This window comes from Propithecus coquereli, unplaced genomic scaffold, assembly GCF_000956105.1.
Source record: "Propithecus coquereli isolate 6110/MARCELLA unplaced genomic scaffold, Pcoq_1.0 Scaffold227, whole genome shotgun sequence".
NCBI lineage: Eukaryota > Metazoa > Chordata > Mammalia > Primates > Indriidae > Propithecus > Propithecus coquereli.
In genome coordinates this window covers 1,077,356-1,101,090 of record NW_012147808.1, presented here as the reverse complement: position 1 = coordinate 1,101,090, position 23,735 = coordinate 1,077,356, and the positions used below count along the sequence as shown (strand labels likewise).

Below are 23,735 nucleotides of genomic sequence, written 5' to 3'. Positions count from 1 at the left end.
TATAAGAATATTATCCAATGTATTTATCCTCAACTTCCAGTTTTCCTGCTCAGTAAACCTGAGCTGATAATTCCCTTTCCCATTTTAATACTGTTACTATAGTAGGGAAAATAGATCCAAGTGACCAAATAATGGATTTTGCTTTGCCTTTGATCCAAATTTATTTAACTTCGGTTAACGAAATTATTTGGACATTTGTTTATTTGCATTTGCCTAACTTTGATTTTCATGCAGCCAAGTCTCAGAAGGTGAATTTGAAATTCAGGGTATAATTGATTAACTTAGCTCTTGATTTGTGCAGAGTTTTTGGGTTGTTTTATAATAGCAAAAAGAACAGGAGTTGCAAATTCAAATAGCCATGGGTTCGTAGCAGCAAATGTAAATGAGTAAGCAGGCTAGGAATAAACAAGTGGACTTTTTATTTTTCCACTTTCAATGGGAAAATGAGTGCAAGAGAGATCCCACTTTTATTGTTAATTCCTCTTTAACATAGTAAAGACAAGCATGATAATAACTGACAATAGAAAATGGAAGAGACTGTGGTAAACTGCAAAGTAATATGTACCATCTCAAGGAAGCAGCTGCTTCTTGGCAATAACCAGTTTTTATCATATGGAGCCTCTTTCAAGAAAAGCCTGAAATCCAGATGTTTTAAAAAGTTGCCTAGTTGTTAAAATACTGGTAACTGTTTAAATACCATGCAGACAAAAAGTAACATCTGCAGGGCAACTTCAAGTCTGGATAATGGTTTTTAATCTCCGATAGAGACCAAACTTAAAACAGTCTTTTGTTTTCTAACCTAATGTTTTTTTTAAATTGAGGTAAAATTCACATCACATAAAATTAACCATTTTAAAGTGAACAATTCAGTGGCATTTAGTACATGTGCTTACCACCACCTCTATCTTGTTCCAAAACATTTTCATTACCCCAAAATAAAACCCAGTATCCATTAAGCAGTTACTGCCCCTGGCTTTCTGTCTCTATAGATATACCTGTTCTGGATATTTTGTATAAACAAATTCATGTAATATGTGACCCTTTATATCTGGCTTTTGCCACTTAGCATAATGTTTTTGAGATTCAGCCATATTGTAACATATATCAGTGCTTCCTTCCTTTTTAATGGCTGGATCATATTCCATTGTATGTATATACCACAATTTGTTTATTCGTTCATCTGATGATAGACATAGGAAAATACATTTTGTTTCCACTTTTTGGCTATTGTGAATAGTGCTGCTGTGAACATTTGTGCACAAGCATTTGTATGAGTACCTGCTTTCAATTCTTTAGGGAGTGGAATTGCTGGGTCATATGGTAATTCTGCTCAACTATTTGAAGAACTGCCAAACTGTTTTCCCCAGTGGCTAAACCACTTTTCATTCCCAACAGCAATGTGTGAGCATTCCATTTTCTTCACATCCTTGCCAACACTTAATTATTTTCCTTTCTTTTGTTTTGTTTATAGCCATTCTAGTGGGTGTGAAGTACTGTGGCATTATGACTTTGATTTGCATTTTTCTAATGACTAATGATGTTGAGCATCTTTTCATGTGCTTGTTGTCCATTTGTATTAATATATCTTTGGAGAAAGGTCTATTGAAATCCTTTGCCAGTTTTTGAGTTCTAAGTGTTCTTTATATAATCTGGATACTGGACCCTTCCTTATCAGATGTGCGATTTGCATATATGCAATGATTTGCAACTATTCCATAGGTTGTCTTTTCACTTTCTTGATATTGTCCTTTGATGTGTAACTCACACATAACTGATTTTTGTCTTGATCTTGTACCCTTGCTAAATTTGTTTATTAGCTCTAGTAATTATTTTGTACATTCTATAAGGTTTTCTATATATAGGGTTTCATGTCATCTGCATATAGTGATAGTTTTACATGTTCCTTTCCAGTTTGGGTGCCTTTTATTTCTTTTTCTTGCATAATTGCTCTGGCTAGAACTTCCACTACAATGTGGAATAGCAATGGTGAAAGCAAACACCCTTGTCTTATGGCTGATCTTGGGGAAAACTTTCAGTGTTACACCATTGAGTATGTTAGATATAGTTTTTCATGAATATTCTTTATAAAAGTGAGGAGGTTCCCTTCTGTTCCAAGTTTTCTGAGTGCTTTTATCATGAATGAGTGTTAGACTTTTTAAAAATACGAATTGTATGTATTTAAGATGTACAACATGATGGTTTGATATACATATGTACAGTGAAATGGCCAGGTGGAGTGGCTCACACCTGTAATCCCAGCACTTTTGGAGGCTGAAGCAGGAGGATCACTTGAAGCAAGTAATTTGAAACCAACCTGGACAGTATAGCAAGACCCCATCTCTACAAAAAATAAGAAAAATTTAGCCAGGCATGGTGGCGCATGCCTGTAGTTCTAGCTACTTGGGAGGCTGAGGCAAGGGGATCACTTGAGCCCAGGAGTTCAAGGCAGTGGTAAGCTGTGATCACACCACTGCACTCCTGCCTGTGCAACAGAGCAAGACCCTGTCTCTAAAAAAATAAATGAATACATACATATATATTACAGTTAAGCTAATTAATATATCCGTCTCCTTGCATAGTTAGTTACCTTTTGTGTGTGTGTGGTGGGAGTTGGATTTTGACAAATACTTTTTGTGCACCAATTGAGATGATCATGTGGGGTTTTATCCCCTTGGTTCTAGTCCTGTGGTATATTACATTGTTTTTCTTATGTTGAACCGTGCTTCCATTCATGGGATACATCCAGCTTTGCCGTGGTGTATCATTCTTTTACTATGCTATTGGATTTGGTTTGTTGGTATTTTGTTGAGCATTTTTGCATCTATATTCATAAGGGATATTCTGTGATTTTCTGTTCTTGTGGTGTCTAAGGCTTTGGTCTCAGAGTAATGCTGGCCTCATAGAATGAGTTAGGATTCTAATTTTTGGAAGAGTTTGAGAAGGATTGGTGCTAATTCTTTAAATGTTTGGTAGAATTCACTAATAAAGTCATCTGGTCCTATAGTTTCTCTTTTTGTAGAAGATTTTTATTGCTGTTTCAATCTCTTCAGTTATAGATCTGTTGAGATTTTCTATTTCTTCTTTTTTTTTTTTTTTTGAGACAGAGTCTCACTCTGTTGCCTGGGCTAGAGTGCTGTGGCTTCAGCCTAGCTCACAGCAACTTCAAATTCCTGGGCTCAAGCGATCCTCCTGCCTCAGGCTCCCAGGTAGCTGGGACTGCAGGCATGCACGACCATGCCCGGCTAATTTTTTCTCTGTGTATATTTTTAGTTGTCCAGATAATTTCTTTCCATTTTTAGTGGAGACCAGGGTCTCGCCCTTGCTCAGGCTGGTCTCAAACTCCTGACTTTGAGCTATCCACCCACCTCGGCCTCTCAGAGTGCTAGGATTACAGGCGTGAGCCACCGTGCCTGGCCTTCTATTTCTTCTTGAGTCAGTTTTAGTAATGTGTGTGTTTCTAGGAATTTGTCCATTTTGCCCGTGTTATCTAGTTTGTTGGCGTATAGTTGTTCAGAGTATTTTCTTATAATCCTTTTTATTTCTGTAAGATTGGTAGTGATGTGCCACTTTCATTGTTGACTTTTTTTATTTATATCCTCTCTCTCTTTCTTAGTCAGTCTAAACCAAAGGTTTGTTAATTTTGTTGATCTTTTCAAAGAATCAACTTTTAGTTGATTCTGTTCTTCTCTATATCATTTCTCTCTCTACCCTTTTCTTTATTATTTTCTTCCTTCTGCTAACTTTGGATTTAGTTCTTTTTCTGTTTCTTAAAGTATAGTTAGGTTATTGATTTGAAATCTTCTTTTTTAATATAGACTCTTAACTATAAATTTCCCTCTGCGCACTACTTTCATGGGATTACTTAAGCTTTGGTATGTTGTGTTGTTATTTTCATTTCTCTCAAAGCATTTTCTCATTTCTCTAGTGATTTCTTCTTCAACCCATTGGTTGGTTAAAAGTGTGTTATTTAATTTCCACATACTTGTGAATTTTCCAATATTCCTTCTGTTATTGATTTGTAACTTCTTTCCATTGTGGTCAGAGAAGATACATGATGATTCCAGTCTTTGTAAATTCATTATGATTCATTTTGTGGCCTAACATATGGTCTAGCCTGGAGAATGTTTCACGTGTACTTGATAAGAATTATGTATGCTGCTATTGTTGAACGCAGTGTTCTTTATATGGCTGATAGGTCTAGTTGGTTTGTAATGTTCAAATCCCCTACATCTCTGTTAATCTTCTGTCTATAAGGTTTGTCCATTGTTTAAAGTGGGGCATTGAAATTTCCAACTATTGCTGTAAAACTCTTTATTTCTCTCCTCAATTCTGTCAGTATTTGCTTCATATATTTTGAGGCTCTGTTGTTTGGTGTGTATATGTTTGTAACTATTATATCTTCTTTCTGAATTGACCCCTTTGTCAGTCTGTAATGACCTTCTTTATTTCTTGTAAGACATGTTGACTTTAAGTCACTTCTGCCTGATGGTAGTGTAGCCATCCCTGCACTCTTCGGTCGCTGTTTGTATGAAATATCTTTTTTCATGCTTTCACTTTCAACCTTTTATGACTTTTGCTCTAAAATGAGTCTCTTACAGACAGCATATATTTGGCTCATGTATTTTGTCCATTCTGCTACTTTCTGTCTTTTAATTGTTGAGTTTAATCTGGTTACATTTAAAGTGATTACTAATAAGGAAGGATTTATGCCATTTTGCTATTTGTTTTCTACATATGTTATACATACCTTACATCTTTTTGCTCTTCAGTTCCTCCAATATTGCCTTCTTTTGTGTTTGTTTTTTTTTTTCTATTGTACCATTTTCATGCGTTCCTCATTTCATTTTCTGTATATAATTATTTTCTTAGTTGTTACCATGGGAATTACAGTTAACATTCATAAATTTTTAACAATCTAGTTTGAATTAATCACAGCTTATATTCAATGATATATAAAAATCCTGCTCGTATATAACTCTGCCCCCCATTATGTTGTTATCGTCACAAATTATGTATTTATGCATTGTGTGCCCACTAATGTAGATTTGTAATTACTGTTTTGTGTGTTTATCTTTTAAGCCATATAGGAAACAAACAAGAGAAGTTAAAAATAAAAAATACAATAGTACTGGCTTTTATATTTACCCATATAGTTAAATATGTAAAGGTACATATTTACTGGAGTTCTTATTTCTTCATATGGCTTCAAGTTCCTGTCTAGTGTCTTTTCATTTCAACCTGAAGAACTCTCTTTAGAGCACATATACTAGCAGTGAATATCCTCCACTTTTGTTTATTTGGGAACATCTTAATTTTTCCATTTTTGAGGAATAGTTTTGTAGGATATAGAATTCTTGGTTGATAGTTTTGGTTTTTTTTCTCTCATCACCTTAAATACATCATTGCACTGCTTTCTGGTCTGTCTGCAGCTTAGCTGGGTGGTTCTGGTTAAAGGTCTCTCACAAGTTTGCAGTCAAACTCTTTGGCCAGGGTTTGTCAAGACTCAACTAGAGCTAGATACTCCACTTCCAGGCTTGGGCACATGGTCGTTGGCAGGCCTCACGTCTCCACTGGCGGTGGGCTGCAGGCTTGGTTCCTCACCACCTGGGCCTGTCCATAGAGCTGCTTGCAACATGTAGCTGGCTTCCCCCAGAGCAAGGGACCCATGAGAGAAAGACACCCTCTAATATTTTGATTGTTTTATTTTTATTTTTTGGATACTTTTTGGTATTCTTTATCTAACACTAAGATAATTGTACTCTCCTTACGTGAGAGAGAAAAATTTGAACCGTGAGTAATTCTTTAGCAGAGAGGAATTGATTTGCCCTTCCCCAGAGACATTGCCACTAAGTGCTTTACTCAGCCTTAGAAGTGGAAGTAAGAGGCTCCAAGGAGCTTCACGCAGCCTGGGACTGAAGCAGCACACCCTTATGGTTGGCCTTATCTTCCCCCTCCTCCTTCATACCTCTGTCCTTCTACATTCAAAGAACCATGAAAATAAGCTTGCTGGCCATCCAGGACCTTTTAAATGTCACTATAAACTACTTTCCCATTGCTGGTTTGTTTTATAAAGGAAATGTGTCCTTTTTGGATAAAAACTGTTTGTGTGTGTGTGACAGAGAGAGAGAGTGACTTGAGTGATTCTTCCTCATCATGGTCGTCACTCAGAAGATCATCAGCTCTTTGCTGTATACCTGCTCAGCATGAGGCACTATACTAGGTACAAAGGGGTGTATGAAACAAACCCCACTCTCAAGTAGCTTTTAGTATAAAGGGGAAAATAAGAGGATACCAGTCAGTGGGGGTGAGGGGAGACAGCATTTGCCTCAGTAGTGGTTGCCACAGTACTGATAAGGCAGCTTGCACTTCCCTTATGTGATAATATAAAAAACCAAAGGAAGAGTGGGAAGGTAAACCCACAGCTAATGGAAACAGGGCACACTGTATGGGGGATGGACATGCTTGTAGCCCTGGCTTGAGTGAGACAAATGCATTTCATGTAACCAAAATGTTTGTACCCCCATAATATCCTGAATTTTAAAAAAAGATAAAAAATTTATATATATCATTTGAAATAGTTAGAAGGAGGATATTGAATGTGCCCAGCACAAAGAAATGATAACTGTTTGAGAGGATGTATGTGCTACTTATCCCTATCTGATCACCATATATCGTATGTATCAAAACATCACTATGTACCGCAGGAATATATATAATTATTATTTTTCAATTAAAAAAATTAAAAAACAAGACAAACAAAAAAAATTTCATGAACCAGGAAAAGAAAAAAAGAAAGCCAAAGAAAAATATGGAAGTAGCCAGGAAAGAAAGTGAAAAACTTTTAATGTCCTGTTTGTAGGACTAAAGTCTTTCACTAAACTCCTGCTCATCACTAACCAGTTTTATTCTCACTTATTTTATTACTTGTTGCCATACAAAAAGACCATTATATCCACATTTTTTTTTAATTTTGAAAAAGCAAATTAGGTTTGTGTTTACAGTTTTATATTCACTGTTCTAAAATCATTTCAGTATTTACAGAGGGCTTCATAAAATGAATTAGCCATTAGGTCATGGTAAGAGTAGTAAAGCAAGCCTGATCTGCCAATATGCTAGCTGCTGTTTGTGTTTGAAGATAGTAATGCAACAGGTGTTTCTTCTGCTTGAGTGGATGCTTCTGGAAGAAGAGTTTGGGAGTAATTAGGATGGCAGCCTATTGAAAGATGGTGGTTCTTGGCGATTTCACCTCTCCTCTAATGGATGATATAGGCAGGTTTTAAATATTCCAGGAAAGGGTTATTCAGCAATCTCTCTTAGATTATGATTAGAATTATCCCGAAATAAAAGAGGATGTACGTAAGATGTTTTTGACATCATTCTGATCTTGAGCATGCTGTGGACTAGAGCTTGACCTATATATAACAACAGTGGGCCTGCTTCTGGGAAACTACCCCCACATCCTAAAATACATTGAAATCAGAGAGAGCAGCATGTACTTCATTTCTATACATAGGAATTAAACTATGGGTTTTTCTTTTCGTATTATTTAGACTATTTATAGATTCATATTTACTCTAGTTATGCAATTTCATTTCAACTGGGGCTTCACAATTTATTTCCCTCCCTCTCCCAGTGAAATCCATCATATTAACTCCTTTATTAATATTTTCAAATTTGAATATGTTCTTTTCTTTATTCTTGGCTACTGTTGAAACTGCTGGTTGTTTTCATTCTTTTAATTAAAAAATGAATTCTGAATTTTTATTGAAATTTTTCTCTCCTAGACAGTTAAATCTCACACAGAAACAGATGAGAAACAAACAGAGAGCCGTACCATCACCCCACCTGCTGCACCTAAACCAAAACGGGAAGAGAACCCTCAGGTAGGCCCATCTATGCAAAGGAAAGGCTCAGTCTATGATGTGTGGTTTATTTTCACACACCAGGAGGGACACCTGCTCTCTGAGTCGCTCGATCATTCCTTTTCTCATGCTTTCTCATTATTCAACCATGTTATTGCCGAGCTAGGTTGGCCTAGGGAATATTTATTAGAGTGTGGTCCTAAGGGTCCACACTCTGCTAATATGCACTGGCATATAAGCATATTGATTATTTCAAAGGAGAAGTTTTAAAATGATATTGTTGATATACTTGTTAAAATTTGAAATGTAAAATTAATGATAATTTTCCCAGCTATCTGATTACATTCCTAATCATTATTATGTTCTGTTTGTCTTGGCCAACACTTACAAGATATCCAATTCACTCAGCTAATATCTATTTATATTATCGACTACAGTTGTTAAATGTACATTTTGTTACTGCCATTATACTGCATTAGAATCCCAAATCCCAAATGAATCAGTAGCTCAAAAGTAGTTCGTTGAAGTGTAATAGAGGGATGAAAATCATAACATCTATACTACAACTTAAGATAGAATTATAAACATAATTAGCAAACAAGACCCCAGTACAAGAGTGTGAATATGTATGTCCTTAGACAAGAAAATTTTTTTAGTTGGATGCTTTCGTATATGCAGCTATAGAAGAAAAACGTGGACAGGTAATATGACGATGAATATCTGATAGTTACATTTCATTAGGAATCCATTTCCCTTTATCTTCAGTGATTTTTTTTTTTTTTTTTTTTTTTTTTTTTGAGACAGAGTCTCACTCTTTTGCCCAGGCTAGAGTGCCGTGGCGTTAGCCTAGCTCAAAACAACCTCAAACTCCTGGGCTCAAGCGATCCTTCTGCCTCAGCCTCCCGAGTAGCTGGGACTACAGACATGTGCCACCATGCCCGGCTAATTTTTTCTATATATTTTTAGTTGTCCGATTAATTTCTTTCTATTTTTAGTAGAGACGGGGTCCCGCTCTTGCTCAGGCTGGTCTCAAACTCCTGAGCTCAAACAATCCACCCGCCTCAGCCTCCCAGATTGCTAGGATTACAGGCGTGAGCCACCGCGCCCGGCCGTTCAGTGCATTCTTTATAATGAAACCATGTCAAATAGTGACATAAAGCCATCAAAGCTTCATGTCTTTTTCTTAAAGCAGTGATTTATTGAGTCAACTCAGGTTTTTCTAAAATAAGTATGAAATCGAATTCATTCTGATATGAAATGAATTAATTTTTAATTTTATCTTCAAAGAAGGGACCACAACTGTAACCAACAGGGAGTACTAGTCACACACATTACTGAGAAACTTGTAAAATCATCTGCAAAATTGATGACAAGTATTATACTTGAAGGAGGAAAAATAGTAAACTATGGGTAAAGTTTCCTTGTCAGAAGAAACTGAAGGATATCCTATGTCAGTGGCACACAGTGTGGGCAAGCAAATGCTAATGTGCAGTAGCAAATAGTTCACCTTCTAGTTGGATAGATCACTGCCATAAAGAGAATAAATTAGCTGTTGGCATACGTGGGATCAATATATGAGGCAAAAGTTCTTAAGAACTTTTTATTCTATCATTGAAAATCTATTCCACAAGGGTGGAGATTTTCTCATCTAATAATTAGTTTGTAGCTTGATCTAGACTGGCAAAGATGAGTTGGATGTGAATGGCCAACTAGGGTGCTGTTACTTACTTAAAAGAGAGTGCATCTGAATGTCCGTCCACACACTGCTTTGTTAACAGAACGGTTGGTGGAGAACCTTCTAATCTAGATTATATTTTGAAGGGCTAGTAAAAGTTAGTAACGTAGTCAGTTGGCAACCACAAAATACATGCTGTTTCAGTGTACAGTGTAGAAAATGGGTGAGTCCAAGACTGCTTTTTCTTGCTGGATTACTCCGGCTGTCAATGGGGATAGGTGCCTACCTAAGTTTTTGAAACAAGAAATAAAAACATTTCTTGAAGACTGAAGATACCCGTAAAGGACATTTCTATGTGCTCAAGTGGCTTACTCAAGGAATGTATGTTCAGTAGGTTGAACCTGTCACTTCAGGCCAAAGTATCATGATACTTAATGTCAAGGATAAGATGTCATGATTTTTAAAGACCAAACTGTGGTATAAATAACTCTACAGGAGTATGTCTTTTAAAAATTGATGATGTTCTTTATTCATCAGAGAAAGAAACTGATGTATTATTTGGCATATTCAGAAACCACATGCAGTGGTACAACAGAAAATGAAGACATACTTTTCAGACTACATGCAACCAGAGAGAAGAATAGAAATCAATCTGATGCTCTCTCCAGCTTGATGTATCTTAACATTTCAGCTTTGGGGTGCAGTATTCTAGTCAACTTAGCTTCTTAGGGAGCCCTAAGAGTGATCTTCAGAGAGAAATTGCTCCATAATTTTTAGGTCCATGTTTGATTGAAAAATCATAGTATTACACAGAATCACCTGCTGTCATTCCTAAAAATCATTTAGCTTTGATTTAACATTGTCCAATCAGTGGCAGTAAAAATGTGAGAAACCTTGACCTAGTCATTACAAGTGAAGCACTTGGAATTTGGAGCTTCTTATATGGGAGGCTCTTTAAAATCCTCTGCACATTTTTCAAGTATCAAATCCACTTCCCTTTGAGAGGATTTTTCGAAGGAAAAAAAAAAACCTCAGGTCACTCAAGATACTGATTTCTGTCATTGAGAAAGTAGAAAAATGTAGGCCCCAGTCCTTCTCTTTTGGGCCTATTAGACCAGAAAGCTACTAGAGCGTCTCCATAGCTACTTGAGAGTGGAGGATGCCTGCTTTTAGTTCATCTGAATCAGCCTCCTTCAGGCAACCAGCCCATTGGGCTGACTTTCCCTTGTGTCTAACTAGGAATCTGCTATTAGCTTTGTGAGAACCCAGACTGAACTATATTCTTCTTTTGTTTCTCTGGCACAGAAACTTGCCTTCATGGTGTCTCTAGGGTTGGTAACACATGACCATCTAGAAGGTAAGAGAAGATATTCTTGGCATTGCCTTTTTTCTGGCCCACAGCTTTGTTCTTGAAAATGGTGTTTGATTGAATTCCTAGAATAGAAAATTGGAACACAAATAGAGTATGATTCAACGAATGTGAACTTTATTTCCTTTAGAGGAAAAATTGCCTTCCCTCTATCTGATGTTCAGGCCCTCCCCTTCCTATCATTATCCACACTACCGACCTGGGAAAACCTTCCCAGTTGCCTGAATTAAGGTGACTTCTGTTCCCTTCAGGGCAGCTCTTTTTCTTCAGACAGCACAAAGTAGCATGTACTCTTCCAGTAAGTCCTTGTCTGTATTTTTCAGTCATTCCTGGTTAACAGAATCTTAAAAACAGTTGCAAAGCTGTACCTGTCCTGGTTATTTAGTTCAAGAATGATGAACTTCGGTTACTCAGTCTAAGTCTATGGAGAAAGTTCATCCAGACCTATATGTACAGCAGTCTAAAAATAAATCAGGACAGCTTGTTTACAAATGCTGTCTACTGTTAAGCTCTCAGTCACATTGTGGGACAGCATGGTCTTGCTTTCTGAGAGGTAAGAGTAGATGGTCCTACATATTTGCTTCTAATAGTGTACTTGCCTCTGTTGAGGCTGCAGTTAAAAGAGACTTGCCACCTGTTTCTGATTTGTTATGGGTAAACCAACAGATAAAACAATGAAGTTACGTTTTTTAGGTTCTCCATACCTCTCTTCTAATCAAAACCTTTTCTTTTCTCAAGAAATCCAAAGCAAGAGGCAAGAGCGAAAAAGAAGAACAACAGCAAATCCAGTATACAGTGGAGCAGTCTTTGAGCCAGAGGTATTCCTGGCCAGCACTTGGCCCTTCCCTCCTGCTCCAATTTTATTTCTGACTTGTTTGGCACCTCCCATCTGAAAGCCTGCTTAAGAGCAGGACCCTGATTGTGCTTGGCCAGCTCTGCAAAACAATGGGTTTTTCTCTGGCTTACTACATTATTTCGTTTTTATTATTCACTGCTTAGCCCTTGGCTTTTTTCCCCTAAGTTTGGGCAGATACAAACCTACTTTAAAATTTTAATCCATCCTGACTCTAGCACAACTATCATTCTGAAGCAGAGGTAGACTTCTCTGAGTGCCAAGTACATATATAATAATAAAACGCTTTAGCACTGAGACCTTAGGATGATTAGCACTAACTGGCTGGCATGTTGACAGGCATGCTGTGCTTGGTCTTTAGCTTGTGCCAGTATTAGTAGTAAGTAACCATGCTATTCAACCAGTCACCTTTCCTTCTTCAATCCTCAAGCGTAAGAAGAGCGCAGTCACATACCTAAACAGCACAATGCATCCTGGGACCCGGAAGAGAGGTGAGGACCTTTTTATACCTCTCCCTTGCTGCTGTTACTTTTGCTTTCTGTGTGTGTTTCTTCTCCCTCCCTACTCCCATTTTCCTAGGACCTAACTCCTCTATCCCTTGAAAATAGTTTTTTTGTTGTTCTCTGAGAATGGGGGAGAAAAGAGAGTGAGATTTCTTGTTAGAGTTCTATATGCTGAATGAAAAGCTAACTTTCCTAGGATTCTGGCAAGGCTGACTCAGGGGAATGGTTTAATGCAGCATTTCTGCCCTGAGCCCACCAGGCCATCCATGAATAGCACAGTGAACAGAACACCATGTAAAAGGAAGCATTTGAGCATCATTAAGCAGAACGGAGCAATGCTGTTGCCAAGGTGTTCCTAATAGCGTCTTGGTTGTCCTGCTGCCAGTGAGACCAGAGTGTGACTCTAAGTTTCTGGGAGCCGCAGACTTTCCAGGAAGAAGAAAGGTAGCCACACTCTGAACTTAGAATCGTTGAGAAGAGGGTATCTCCCAACTATGTAAGAAAAAGGTTACTGTCAAAACAGGTTTCCCAAAGCACAAATTCCTAAAGCACTCCATTCCCACATTTCAGACCTTCCCATGGGCATTCTACTCTACTCTTAGGACAGAAAAAACAGCAGCAGCTGCAGCATCTCTGACTATGCAGGTCTAAATAGGTCTTAATGGCTCAGGGTTTGAGCTCATAAACAAGGTACTGAAATTGTTCTTTGATGTCAGTAATACATCCCAAGGTCCTTTTCTCCACATGGTAATGTGTCCCTGAATTATAGTTCCAGGCTAGAAAGGTTGCAGAGTGAGTGGAGTAGCATACTAATTTTTGCATATGCACACACAATCTCGAGCTATTGGAGGCTTAGGAGGTCATCCCGACCCTTTGTCTGCCTTAGGCAGGACTATAACTATACCATTACCTTTCCCTACCCACTAAAAGAGATATCATACCCACCGTTAGTAACTCATTTTAATGTTTCCTCAGTCTTGTCATTCAAGTTGCCAAAAATATTTAGATGGGAAACTCTAAGTCATTGCTTTATGTTGATTCCTGGGCCACAGTAACCAGTGCCATAGGTTATTTTTTGTTGTTTTGTTTCATGTTCAGTAGTTTTTTTAGTGACCTCTGACGCAGTTCTCAGAAAGGAGCCCCCCAGCCAGAGGCCACAGTTAATTTACCTGATAGTGAACAGTGTCTGCTAAGAGGATGGGAGTTAAATGAGCCAGAAAGACCTTGGCATCTCTTGCCAAGGTCAGAGGATAGAAGCCTACATTCTCAAAGCCTAGGATGTGCCTTCCGTGGGTAAACAAAGAGCATTCATCTTCCAGTTCCCCTTCTAGCAGCACTAAATTTCCTAGAAAAGACAAACCAGTAAGATCTGTCTTTGTACCGTAGACATTGCCAGTTTAACACAGAGAGGTAACGTTTGTGTAATGTCTGAAAGAACCATGAGTCGTGTGCATAATCCTAATATAAATTATAACTTGGCAAAGTCATGATCGTATATACTGTCTACCAGTGCTTATAGGCAGTTTTGTACCCCTTTGGCTCTTTTTTTTTCCTTTGCTATGCTGGGCATATACTTCGGATCACTCTCAGCTTGTAAGCTATGATCCTGGAGAAGATAAGGACCCAGTCTTAGCTGTGTGGTGAGACAAGAGTGGTTGACCTAGACTTTCTATACCCATAGGGCTCATTTATAGATTCTTTGTAGCTGTGAGGTTTGATTCAAAATGATCTTGCACAAATCAGGCTCTCAGTTAGTAGTGCTGATGACAGGGCCTTTCCTGAGACTTTGGAACAGCCCCAGTTTTTAGACATACAGTTCACCAGAGTGTTTGTAATGGAAACAGGGGAGACAAGTTTTCAGTCAACTGGGGAAGGTATCCAGAGCCAGAAGTACTTAAATTCATTGTTAGGCCCAGGGCATCATTTTAGCTCTCAGGTTTTAGCTACTATCGGAACGTCTCTCTCGATAGCTCTAACAGCAAGAAGTAAGAATAGCTAACGTGAATTTTGCCTCCTTGCTTTGCCTCTCTCCACCCTCACAAGCAGCAAAATGACCAAAATGTAGACAGGAAAGAAAAGGAAAAGCAGAAATCCTAAATAAATCAGTTTGTGGGAAGTAAGAATCATCAGTTTTACTGTAAGAATGGTGATTGCAGAGAAACCTTAGAGACAATATGCAAAAGATATGAAAAAATAAATTCTTATTCCTGGCCTTGGCTCCTATTGGGCTTTGACATCTTGGTGCTTGCACTAGAAATCTTAAATTTTAATAGTCCAGGAACTTCACCATAATCTGCCCAAGGTGAGGTCTTTTTACATGAGCCAGCAGTTCTGTCATTCTCCAAGGCTCTCTTATCCTCCCTTCTCTTGAGATTCGTGTAGTTGTTTCTAATGACATTTAAGTCTTTGCTTCTCTTCCTTCCTTTGGGACTGTTGTATTAACCTTCTGTCTGCTACCTCACTTCCTTTTCCATGCTAGCCAATGAGGAACACTGGCCAAAGGTATGTAAGATCATTTTCCCCCTCTCTTTCCCTCCCCCTTTTTCCCTTTTGTTCCCTTCTCTTGGTATATAGGTCGTCCTCCAAAATACAATGCAGTGCTGGGGTTTGGAGCCCTTACCCCAACATCCCCCCAATCCAGTCATCCTGACTCCCCTGAAAATGAAAAGACAGAGACCACATTCACTTTCCCTGCACCTGTTCAGCCTGTGTCCCTGCCCAGCCCCACCTCCACAGACGTAAGTAACTTGGGAAAAGTTCACTCTCTTTCCGAGAGCTCAAATTGGGAAAAGCGTTATCATATTGTTGTCTCCTTATCAGCTTGCATCTTCTTGATTAACCCTGGAACAACAGTAAACGCTACAGGATGCTTTGTATGCCATGTGTGGCAGCTCCCTTCTGAGGTCCCAGACCTTCCATGTCCTTGAGAATCATGTTAAAAATAACATCAGGAAGCTCAGTCAGAGTTTTCACAGTCTGAATTTGATCTACTGTAAATGGTTTCTCAGAAAAGGGATGGGATGGGGAAAGCATCTCATATAATTGAGAGGTGTACAGGTTTCTATCATTAATGTTTTGGGAGTAGGGAAAATGAACAAGTCATGTGTTCCCCTAGCAGCCCGTGTTTGCTGCTTCAAGTATAATTCCAGAAGTGGAAAGTTTTCTTTAGAGCAACTTTATTCAGCAGAGTTGATCAGAAACAGGTTCCTGGCCAGGCAAGGTAACTCATGCCTGTAATTCCAGCACTTTGGAGCCAAGGTGGGAGGATTGCTTGAGGCCAGGAGTTTGAGATCAACCTGGGTGAAAAAGTAAGACCTTGTCTCTAAAGAATAAAAAAATTTTTTAAAATTAAAAAAAAGAAACAGCACTCTAACCTGGGCAACAGAGTGAGACTCTGTCTCAAAAAAAAAAAAAAAAAAGAAACAAATTCCTAAAAAAAAGTCACATAGTTAGTAGCCCTTCACCCACAAACTGCAGGAGTGTGAACCAGTGCTCTAAATGTTTAAATCAGCATTTACAAAGCAGTGAATTAACTCAGCAGATACTTATTGAGCACTCCTCTGCTGAGCAAGTGGCTGTTTTGAGGCTGGGGACACAGCAGGGAGCAAAAACAACTCTCTGCCCTCAAGGAGCTCATATTCCGTGGGAAGAGGCAAGTAGTAAGAAAGCGAACGTGTAATATGTGAGGTAGTGAGAAGTATGGTGAAGAAAAGTAGCCTAGATTGAGGACATAAGCACAGTGGCAGGAGACTGCTATTTTATGAAGAATGGTGAGAGAAAGCCTCTCTGTTAGGAAGTGAAGAAACCATGGGCGTGTCTTGGGGAAGAGCATTACACGCAGAGGGAATGGCAGTGCAGAAGCCCAGAGGTGGGAGTGTGCATGGCGTGTTGAAAGAAAAGGCCAGGGGAGCTGGGCAGAGCAAGCTGTCCAGAGTGGTGGGAGGGGAGACCCCAGAGGTGGCAGGGCCGGTTGTGCAGGACTTGTGGCTTCTATTCTAAGTAAAATGGGAGACTACTGGAGGGTTTTGAGTAGAGGAGTGACATAATTTTTCATTTGTTCTCTTGAAAAATTTCAAAGCTACAAAAAAGTTACAATAACAGTACAAAGTATACCCTTCACCTCGATTCACCGATTGTTGTTTTTGCCACATCTGCTTCTCCCCCCACACTCTCTCTGTCTTACATTTTTGCTGAACCAGTTAACAAAAAGTTGCAGACCTCATGACTCTTCACCCCAAAATATTTCGGTGTATATCCCCTAAGAACAAAGATATTCTCTTGTATAGCCACAATGCGTTTATCAAATTGAGGAAATTAACATTGATAAAACATTAGTATATAATACACAGTCCATATTCACATTTCTCCAATTGTCCCGATACTTGCTTTTGTGACACTTTGTTTTTTCTGCTCCAGAATGCACTCCAAGACTACTGTTGACATTTATTGTCATGGTATTGTCTCTTTAGTCCTCTCAGCCTTTGTCTTTCATAACATTGACATTTTTTAAAAGATAGGCCAGTCGCTCTACAGAGTACCTCTCCATTCGGACTGATTTTTTTTCCCTCAACAATAGATTCAGTATTCTGAACTCATTCATCACTTATTAGTCCTTCTCAGTGCCTCACAGCAGGAGGCACATGATGTCAGTCTTGCCCCACTGTCAGCGATGTTAACCTCTATCTCTTAAGATAGTTTCTGTCAGATTTTCCTACTTATAAATGTGCCTTTTCCTCTGGTGGAGATAGCTTTGAGTCTATATAAATTACCCAGTTTCCCAACAAATTCACCCTATTGTTTAGCATCCTTTGATAGTTCTTGCCTGCATTTGTCATTTTTAAGGTATTTTCAAAATCAACTTGGATTTCGAAAGGATCACTGTGTCTAAAATATGGAGAAGGGACTGTAGGTGGAATAGGATGGAAGCAGGGAAACCAGCTAAAAGGCTGTTGTAATTGTTCAGACAAGAGTGATGCTGATAGCTTGGCCTATGAGGATGGTGGAAGTAGAGATGGAGAAAAGTGACTGTCTGCATATATTTTGAAGAGCCATCAGGATGGAATGTGATTTATGCAAAAAAGAGAACAGTCAAGGATAAATCCAAAGTTTTTGGCCTAAACACCTAGAAAGATGAAGTGCCATTTTCTAAAGATTACAAGAGGAACAGATTTGAGGAGAGAAACCAACAGTTTCATTTTGCACATGTCTAAGTTCTTTTGTGAATTACAGAGCTTGTCTTTGACTATCTTGAGGTAAAATGTCCCTCGAAGGTTCTCAGAACTTACTAATGACATACCACTCTCCAAAGAGCACAAGAATACCATATGAACATTCTGAGTTAAAATTCCAGCTGCAACAAAGAAAGTGTTTTCTTTGGAGGACCAGGGTCATAGAAGAATTCTGTTCTCTGACAGGTTTCCTTCCTTAGAAATAGCGGTGGCTACATATTCATCATCGCTCTAAAGATTCCGTGTTTAGGCCGGGCGCGGTGGCTCACGCCTGTAATCCTAGCTCTCTGGGAGGCCGAGGCGGGTAGATTGTTTGAGCTCAGGAGTTCGAAACCAGCCTGAGCAAGAGCGAGACCCCCATCTCTACTAAAATAGAAAGAAATTAATTGGACAACTAAAAATACATAGAAAAAAATTAGCCGGGCATGGTGGCGCATGCCTGTAGTCCCAGCTATTCGGGACGCTGAGGCAGAAGGATTGCTTGAGCCCAGGAGTTTGAGGTTGCTGTGAGCTAGGCTGATGCCACGGCACTCTAGCCCAGGCAAAAGAGTGAGACTCAAAAAAAAAATTAAAAAAAAAAAAAGATTCCGTGTTTTATCCAGCTTCCCTGACTTTGCATTAGTAATTGGTACAGGTTTTCTAACTGTCCTGTTAATGAGCATCAGGAGTCCCTGTCAGAAACCTTGTTTGCTGGCACCAAAGATAATCCCAGCTTTTCCTCAGTTGAAGAATTGCCAAAGGATCACCAGCTTATTGGGTTCTTGGTAGAGCTGTCCTTCTGGGATGTTGCATAAACGCAGGGGGACAGATGACTTTGTTGTTTTATGTGTGAGTCACTTTCTTAAACAATATTTTTGTTTGTTTGTTTGTTTTTGGTTGAGAGAGTTTATAGTTTTCTTTGAGAGACTGAACCCAAAAGATCCACTCAGATTAAACCACAACTAAGAGCTTCTTCCAGGCTTTATCTTAAAATGCAAATATTGTGCTTTTTAGAAATCTAAAGGTAAAAGAAAACTTTTCTAAAACCATTAAATATGTTCAGAATGTCCTAAGTTAAACTCAGTGAAATGTATTTTTTTAAAAAGGTAATTGACTTCTATTTTTACAATATCCCAACAGTGGCAGTGATTAAAATCAACACACAGGGCTCTGTATGTTTGCTGCTGAGTAGCATACCCCCAGCAACATTAATTAAACAGTAACAGTTGAGAGACAGGCATTTCTGGGGATCAATAACCATTTAGAAGGACTTGGTAATACAAGACCCAGTCAGACACTAATCCTCAGGATGTATCTTGTTGCCACTCATTGTTTTTATAAGAAGGGAAGATAAGTTGACAAAATTATAGAATTTTTTTAGCACGTGATAAAGTAGCACTTGATATAGCCAGCATGTTTCCTAAAAAGATACTTCCTCAGCTCCTAGCAAAGAATCATGGGCCAGTCATCTTTCAACTTACCATTTGGCGATTTATGGTAATAATTTGGTCAGTCACCAAAGCCTAATAAGCCTTTTGACCAGGTGCAGTACTTCCATGGACTTCCCCTGCTCTCTTTAGGCAAATAACCAATTCCGGATGGATGAAGAATCTTGGCATTTTATATTCATTTCTATGGGCAGCCGTCCTCAAAGTATAGTCTGGGAGTTCCCAAGACTCTTTCAGGGGGTTGTAAAATCAGAATTATTTTCGTAATAATGCTAAAAGGTCATTTGCCATTTTCACTCCCATTCTCTCAAGACTGAACAATGGAATTTTCCAGATATCGTATGATGTGTGATAATATCATCCCTCTGACAGCTAATGGAATGTATGCCTGTGTGTTCTTGGGTTTAGGATTTTTCAATATACTGTTTTCGTAACTTTCTGTGATTCTGTAATTATTTCAAAGTCAAAAGTATTATAACTTCTACTATAGTAAGTATCAATAGATACAACTTATATAAAAGCTCTCTGGGGTCCTTAGTAACTTTAAGAGTGTAAAGGTATCCTAACACCAAAACTATTAGGAACTACTGATATATAGGATATGTAAATAGGATAGGAAGTTTTCTTTCCTTTATAAACTTAAATTATTTAACCTTTACTTTCTGTACTCTCTGCCTTATATTTGATGTCCTCCTTACTCAGGAGCAAAAGAAAGTGAGCAAAATTCTACTTACTCCAACAACAAGTCCCTCTGAATAAGATGTCCAGTTTGACTCATTCACTTCTCCACTGATAATTTTATCTATGGTTAGTGTAAAACAGTCTTTGAAACCACAAATTTTTTATAAACTTCATAAAGATGGAGACTTAAAACTTGGGGTTGAGGTTCAAGAAAGACTAACCCTCCAGAGGAAAAGAGCACCCCTCAGCCTGATTTTAATAATGAAGGATTTTATAATGAGGTCATGGTTAATCCAGGGATGAAACCTTACCTCTTTTGGTGCTTGGAAGTTAAACTATTAGGCTGCATTCTCATGTAATATTTTTGTATGTGTATTGAGTATCTTTTTTGCTGCCCAGAAGTGACATTTTCTTACTGAGATTAAAATCCATCCACACCATGATGTATCTTATAACTTTTTGCAGCATATTTCATAGGCTCCCAAATACCCTAGTGAATTATCGAGAAAGTTTCCTTTCCTTTGGAGAGAAATTATATGTCTGTGAAGATGTGTTCCTTCAGTAGCAGTGGTAGAGGGATAACATCATAGGCAGGAAGGACTCGGCATTGCTCTCTGTGCATAATTTCTGCATTAGACCTTGAAATCTAAAGCAACACATTGGCTCGACTTGCTGGGTCACCTCTGGCACATCCCTTCAGTCTTCTCTTCCCTGGTGCCCTTATCAGTGGCGTTAATCCCATCCAGAGAACAGGCCAGGGATTGACTTGCTCTTTAACAGCTCTTTATTTTTCTGTGTTCTCTCCAAATTTTAAGTAGAACTGTTTTTTTGGATGCTGCCTTCTGTTTAGAGGGCTCCGGCAGACTTACCTGAGTGCTCATCCCCTCGCTGACGGGTGGGAGCGACGGGCAGGGTGGATGGGGGCTGCTTGCCTTCTTCCAGCCGGTGAAGGATCTTACAGGGATCCAGCCTCCCAGAATAGAATAGTCCATTGAACAGCAAATGCAGAGTACTCATTTCAGGAGAACATTGTCAGCCGTTGCTTTGGCTTTTTAAATTCTTCATTTTATCTTTTTTTTTCCCCACAAGAGGGTCCAAGGGGTCTACTAGACAGAGTCTTCATTTTAGACAGATGATGAGTTTAATTTGCTTCTGACTTAATTTTTTCCCATTTGAACTTTCACTGTATTTTTTCTCACTGAACAAGCCAGGAGTTCAGTAAAACTCCATTTTTTTGTCTGTCTTCTTTCCTTTTCCTTCTAAACTCCCCCCAGAAGTGATAGGTAATCAGAATTGTTTGTGTCATATTGTAAAACACTTTGATGAATGGATTTCAGTGCCTATAAAATTATTTGTGGGTTGGCCTCTACCAAAACATAATAAATGCTTCGCTATCACCTATAAAGTTAATTTTGGCCTAGGCGACTACAGACCTTTCATGTAAACTCTAACTTAAATTAAGAATACAGTATTTCCCCCTCTGAGTTTTTGCTTTCCGTGGTTTCAGTTACCCACGGTCAACCACAGTCTGAAAATATTAAGAGAGAGAAAGTGAGAGAGATCACATTCACATAATTTTTTATTACAGTATACTAATTGTTTTGTTTTATTAGTTATTGTTGCTAATCTCTTATTGTGCCTAATTTATAAATTAAACTTTATCATAGATATGATGTATAGTGAAAAACAGCATAGATAGGGTTTGGTACTATCTGTGGTTTCAGGCATCTACTGGGGGTCTTGAAACATGTCCCCCACAGATAAGGGGGAACTACTGTACTGTCCCCACCCAGGAACCTGAATTGTATGGAGCGCGTGGGGGCTTATGCCATTGGTGATTCCTGCTTTTCTTGAACGCTCTCCTAATGTGGCAGCTGATGCTCCTAAAACATTTATATGCATCCAGGATGTGCATGTTAACATTAAAATTTTATCTTTTTTGTCCTTTTTCTTACCTTTCCTCTCAATTTTATAGGGTGATATCCATGAGGATTTTTGCAGCGTTTGCAGAAAAAGCGGCCAGTTGCTGATGTGCGACACATGTTCCCGTGTGTATCATCTGGACTGCTTAGACCCTCCTCTGAAGGCGATTCCCAAGGGCATGTGGATCTGTCCCAGATGTCAGGACCAGGTGCGGTGGGTGGGTCAGATGGGTGAGGGGCCAAGGAGGAGAAAGACACCACCATTAGGAGGAATTCCTTTCCTGGGGAACGGTGCAGTCTGTTCTCTCTCCCAGGTGTTCCTCTCCAGGCCACATCTTCTCTTTCACGGCCCAGCACGCAGGGGCACAGCCTTCCTTCCCTCAGAGCCTCTCTGTCCTAGTACTGAGGTACTAGGAGTACTGGAGTACTAACTGAGTACTGGACTCTAACTGCTTCCTTATATTTGAAATGACTTATCTTCTTTTTAAAACTTCATTCTGCCTCATTCTCTAAGAATGGACCAAACCTAGTATATGGTTTTGGAACTCTTCTTTGGGGAATAAAATCTTTAAAGAAAACTGCCCAACTGATTAATTAAAATAACAGCCATTTCACTTTTAACCTATGTTGTCATCAGGCTCAGGGAACTAACTGTAAAGTGCCATCTTGATATTTCATGGACTTAAAGGGCAGACATATTAGGGACTATCCTAGCCTCCTCCCTCCTTCTCTGTTTGGTTTCGGATCTCTTTTTCTCAACTATCCATGTATCTTTATATCGTTATGATTTTTATTACAAGCTGTCTCAAGTCTTTTTTGGAAGTAGGCAAAGTATAAATAAAAAATAAATAAGCCCAGTAGCTTAGCAAGCATTGGGATCCTGCTCAGTTCTTTGGAATCCTGATTGGAGAGGATTCTGGTTTTCCTCTTTTAATCTTGGCCCTTGTGCTGCAGTCTCTGTGGTACAATAGGCAGTTCTCACTCTGTCCTCTTCCTGATGCCATTTTGTGACCCTCTGATAATTTTCTACACAGGGTCTAGATTATACTTTAGTATTTGGAACTGATATTTAATTTCCTTGGACAAGCTGTCTCTGAGAGACACATAAGCTAAAATTGAGACAGGCAGCTCATATGAGGTCAAGGACAAGACTGCCAGTGGCTGCTGCCATCGTGCCGATGTGCAGCTTCTGTGTTGGTGGTTCTGGGTGTCGCGAGTAGTTGGGCGTTGCGTGTGTGAAAGGCGGGGATGCTCAGTCAGGTCCCAGCCTCCTTCGAAGTCTGGGCTCAAGTGTCCTGGCTCTTTCTGCCTTTGAACTTCATTTTCCTAGGCTGCTATTTAGAACTGGTTAGTCTAGAAACTATAGACCACTGCTACCATAAATCCTTCCTGGATTTTGTCTGCCAGTAGCCACAGACACCGTTGCTTGCTGTTAGATACAGGATGTGTGTTTAAACCTCCTTCTCAAGGTAAAATTCTAAAAATCTTTTCAGATGCTGAAGAAGGAAGAAGCAATTCCATGGCCTGGAACTTTAGCAATTGTTCATTCCTATATTGCCTACAAAGCAGGTAAAGAATTACCCATACCCCCTTTTTCATAAGCCTCCTTTTGTTTTGTTTTTTTTTTAAAAAGTACTGGAAGGCAGTATTTGTTTTATTTTTAAAAAGAAATTTAAAGTTAAAAACAAAAACCTTTCATTGAGTGAAGTGTAAAGTTTTTGTAGCACTTTCTTGGGGAGAAAAAATGAGAAGTGGTGTCTTATTTATGTAAAACCAGAGGCTCAAACCACTGACAATTTTCTTAGCATACCTATACATAGAAAAAGGAAAAGTCTAGGCGAGCAGGTTCTGTGCAATTGGTTTGGGAGCTTTGGGGAAAATATCTTCTTTGGCAAGCATTCTGAGCACAATAGCCTTTTCAAAGAATTGATTGTTAGCTGGTGTGGTGGTGGCTCATGCCTGCATTCCTAGCACTCTGGGAGGCCAGGGCAGGAGGATCGCTTGAGGTCAGGAGTTCCAGAAGAGCCTGAGCAAGAGTGAGACCCCATCTCTACTAAAAACAGAAAAAAATTAGCCAGGCGTGGATGCACATGCCTGTAGTCCCAGCTACTTGGGAGGCTGAGGCAGGAGGATTGGTTGAGCCAGGAGTCTGAGGTTGCTGTGAGCTACGCTGACACCACAGCACTCTAGCCTGGGCAACAGAGTGAGACTCTGT

The 23,735-nt window shown here is 39.1% G+C and overlaps 1 protein-coding gene across 1 annotated transcript in view; it reads left to right on the top strand.

Moving 5' to 3' along the window:
• The window catches only part of PHF21A (PHD finger protein 21A), a 152,728-nt gene that overhangs the window by 125,804 nt on the left and 3,189 nt on the right, over positions 1–23,735 (top strand). Inside the window, exons 7-13 of the mRNA XM_012645209.1 lie at positions 7,785–7,883; positions 10,843–10,894; positions 11,645–11,724; positions 12,190–12,250; positions 14,837–15,000; positions 21,574–21,729; positions 23,014–23,089. Of these exons, the coding sequence (XP_012500663.1) occupies positions 7,785–7,883; positions 10,843–10,894; positions 11,645–11,724; positions 12,190–12,250; positions 14,837–15,000; positions 21,574–21,729; positions 23,014–23,089 (688 nt within the window). The remainder of the gene's footprint in view (positions 1–7,784; positions 7,884–10,842; positions 10,895–11,644; positions 11,725–12,189; positions 12,251–14,836; positions 15,001–21,573; positions 21,730–23,013; positions 23,090–23,735) is intronic.